The following is a 3,979-nucleotide window of genomic DNA, read 5'->3' on the forward strand; positions in this document are numbered from 1 at the left end:
ACAAACCTAATAAAATATTACACCGCATAAACAATTATTATGTGCATCCATCCATCTCTTCTTGTAACAACAATAGAATAAATTAACCCAATAGTCTATTAGGAACTCCCACAATTTAGCATCAAAACAAAGCCATTACGGTTTCGGAAATTCTCAACCCATATTATTCTATTGTTGTTTATATACACGTAACAATTTGTAATTGCTTGTAGTCAATCGTGTATCCCACAAATACACCACCATTAAACTTAACCCATCACATATCAATCTCAAAATATGAACCACCCAAATGGGATGCAAAATACACTCTAAAATTGAGCAAAATTGAGACTCCCAACATAGACTATATCAATATATCTATTTAATCATATATGCCCATAAAATCATCTATCGATATATTAACACTAAAATCATAGATAGGAATACAATAAAATAAATCTTACCTAAGTGATGAATAAAGCAAAACCACCACTCTTATGAATCCTCCCACTTCCTTGGTTTGGGTTTCTTTTCTTTAATTTTAAACTTTTCCAAACCCTTGCTTGCTGCCTTCACCTTCAACTCTTCCAAACCCTTTCTGCAGCACAAGCCTCTCTTCTCTTTTTCTTTTCTTTTTTCTTTTACCTTCTCAAACCCTAGCCGCCTATGGAGCAATTCACAGCCTCTGTTTTGTTTGTTCTCCAAGACTTAAAGCCACAATAGGTGGGCTTATTAACCTAATTTCGCAAAGTTACAAAATTACCCATCTAAGTAATAGGAAATATAATGCCATCTCATAACTAATTCTTTGATATTAATAAATGACCCATATAAATTAATTTAATTACTAATCTATCAAATAAAATAATCATATTTAAAACTTGGGTATTACATCCTCAAGCAATCTGGTATGTGGACAAAGATAATTATAACATATTTGGACTGGCAGTTATATAACTTTGTGAAAATGTTTTCAACCTCATCTATCAAATGAGTGGGCATAAACAAGCTATGATGTTCATAGGGGACAAAAATGGGAACATGTTGCACTTGGCTGGACGAGTAGCACCTTTTGACAAGCTCAATCTTGTTCCGGGTGCGGCTTTGCAAATGCAACGTGAGTTACAATGGTTTAAGGTAATAAATATATTCCATTCTAATATTCCATTACTTATTTATTAACAATGATGTTATGGTAATCAAACTTGGGTAATCAATTTTGGATATCTGATACGTCAACAATGCATTGGTATGGAACAAATGTCATTCAAAATTTGATACCCAAATTTATTATCATGCCATTGAAGTCTATTACATTTATTTGTGAGCATGTGCATGTTTTTCATTGGTAAAGCATAGTACAAAATTTGGTTCAAATATAAATTCAAAATTTAGTTTCTGACCTTATCTAAGAAACAAGTTAAATATATTTCATTATTTCAAATCTATGGCTATCATACAGGAAGTGGTGAAGTTTGTAATACCCCGTTACAAACAGATTCGAAACAATGAAAATGAATTTCCTTCAATGGTATTTACCAAAGAACACAAAAAATTAGTAGAAGAAGGAGAAAAATGGATGAAAGACACTGCGAACTCTTGCACAATAGCGGCAGCACTCATTGCCACTATAGCATTTGCAGCTGTAATCACTGTTCCAGGTGGCACCAATGGCACAAATGGCGTCCCAGTTTTCTCAAAAGCAAACGCATTTATTGTCTTTATCATTTCAGATGCAATCTCTCTGTTCACATCCACTGTGTCTCTATTAATGTTCTTGTCCATCCTCACTTCGCGCTATGCAGAGGGTGATTTTCTTTATGTTTTGCCTAAGAGGTTGATAATCGGTCTTGTTACCTTGTTCATGTCCATAACAACTATGATTCTAGCCTTCAGTTCCACCCTCTACCTCGTGTTTGGCAACAATAAGGAACGGACACTTTTTCCAGTGGCTGCATTGGCATGTCTACCAGTCACTTCTTTCGTGTTCTTGCAGTTTCCCCTCCTTGTGGATCTCATCTCTTCAACATATGGCCATGGCATTTTCGGCAAGAAAAGTGATCGGCTTTTTTATTAGTTACCATCAGCAACAAGGTGAAGAATTCCAAGCATGTATCATTTTTGGTTTCGTTAATCAAAATTTATAGATGTATGAAAATTCGATATTATGTCTGTATATTGTTTACTCTATAAAAATCACTCTTGGGAGGGGGGGAGGAGGAAGGTATAAGTGGGACTTGATATCCATTGTTACTTTTTTTTTTTTATCTTGAGAATGTCCTAAATTTTTAGATTACTAGAATTGAATCCACGAAACTATTTGTCAATTCTATATTTCCTTACGTCGTGTTTGGATCATTAATTTTGATAGAAATTTAAAAAGAAAAAGAAAAATAGAAAAAAAAAAAAAAAAAACTTGTATTTCATTCACATTTACCTAGTAATGTATAAAATGATAATTGACTAATGATTAGAGAATTTATGAGAGAGATAGAGAGAGAGAGTTACCTTAGATTGATTGTCACATCAATGAGTTTGAAAAATAAATCTAACTTTTATATTAGAATAACAATGCCGTTTATTTATTTATTTATTTATTTATTTATTTATTTAGATAGAATTCAAAGATTTTTCTTCATGGAGCGACAATTGAAAATGCTCTAAAGAATATATTGGAATACAATAATTTCATCACAAGATGAACCTTTTTTAATAAACTAAACACATAAATTGTGTTAGGTGGTATCCCTCCTAGTTGGGGTTGGGTCCATACAAGACTCAAATGAGTCAACAAGTTTTTTATTTTATTGTTGTTTGTAAACCTTCTCTTGGAAGCTTTGTGGCTTCCAAAGACTAAAGGATGGAAAAGAGACTTTTGGTCTCTAATTTCAAACAACACACACAGCAACAAAATAGAAAAGAGCCGAGAGAGAAATAAAAGTGAAGAAAGAGCTAGGTATTCTTCCATAGTTCAAGTCAAGATAGATTTGTCATTTCTTACCCGATCTTGATGAAATTCCAGTGGGTTGTTCATGAAGACGAGCTCTACGTTTTGATTGGGGCAGATCTTGTCAAAACTCTCTTGGATTGGTAGTTTGAGATATCCACTTTGGTATCTAAACTTTATCTCTAGTTGATTTTGTTGAAACTTACTGTGACAACCACCTCCTTAATTAAGCAAATTAATTATATTGATTATATGTTTATCGTTAATTATGTGATTATGTGTTATGAAGTGTTATTGATTTGCCATATGATTATTTGAATTGTGTTATTGTGGACAGATAGGTTAGCGTGAAAATTACACATGTCTAATTTGTTAATTTTAACAAGCTAGAATTAAGAAATTGGATAGGAATTAGAGCCTGATTCACACTAATATAATGAAATTTAGTGTAATTGAGATTATATTGTGATAAGGATTAATTTAATTTAATTAGAAATGATTTATTAACCTTAGTTGAAGTAATTAAAATACTAATAGAAACTTAAAATCCTACTCATCTATTCATCCATTTAATTGGAATAATGGAAGATAGTGGGTTTGGTTGAGTCTTTTGCATACACACACGTTGAGAGAAATGGAGAGTAAGCATTTGAGAGTTCAACAAAGAATAGAAGAAGAAGAAGAAGAAGAAGAAGAAGAAGAAGAAGAAGAAGAAGAAGAAGAAATTAAAGAGAGGGTTAAGGAAACCATTGAAGACAACTCAAATTGTTCACTCTAGGTAAGAACTCCTCTCTTTAATCTTATGAAATTGAAGTAATGTACTCACAACTTAAGAAATTCAAGAGTGTTTAAGGAACTCATAAGTTTATTTGTAAGATTTGTTGATGTAGATGGAAATTGATACATGCATGGAAAGATTCTTAAATATTCATGATAATACATTCATGTTCTTGCATAAACCTCCTAATAGATGAGAAAACTCCATGGGAATTGAGAATTTGAAGCTTAATATGGCAAGGTTTATGATTATACATTTCAATTCTTGAAGTAAAA

General features: G+C 32.2%; 1 protein-coding gene across 1 annotated transcript; it reads left to right on the plus strand.

The window, feature by feature from the left end:
* Nucleotides 1-707: 707 nt before the first annotated feature.
* On the plus strand, nucleotides 708-2,304 carry LOC114263346 (uncharacterized). The gene is made up of 2 exons (XM_082924236.1): nucleotides 708-1,116; nucleotides 1,442-2,304. Exons 1-2 carry the CDS (start codon nucleotides 970-972, stop codon nucleotides 2,054-2,056), a joined length of 762 nt encoding a protein of 253 aa, XP_082780362.1. The 5' UTR covers nucleotides 708-969; the 3' UTR covers nucleotides 2,057-2,304.
* The last annotated feature ends 1,675 nt before the right edge of the window (nucleotides 2,305-3,979 follow it).

Source organism: Camellia sinensis, chromosome 4, assembly GCF_055761805.1.
Source record: "Camellia sinensis isolate YWXY chromosome 4, ASM5576180v1, whole genome shotgun sequence".
Taxonomy (NCBI): domain Eukaryota; kingdom Viridiplantae; phylum Streptophyta; class Magnoliopsida; order Ericales; family Theaceae; genus Camellia; species Camellia sinensis.

Coding starts and splice junctions, on each gene's coding strand:
- LOC114263346 (XM_082924236.1), top strand. CDS start 970: ATGAGTGGGCATAAACAAGCTATGATGTTCATAGGGGACAAAAATGGG. Junction 1,117..1,441: donor GTGAGTTACAATGGTTTAAG/GTAATAAATATA, acceptor GCTATCATACAG/GAAGTGGTGAAGTTTGTAAT.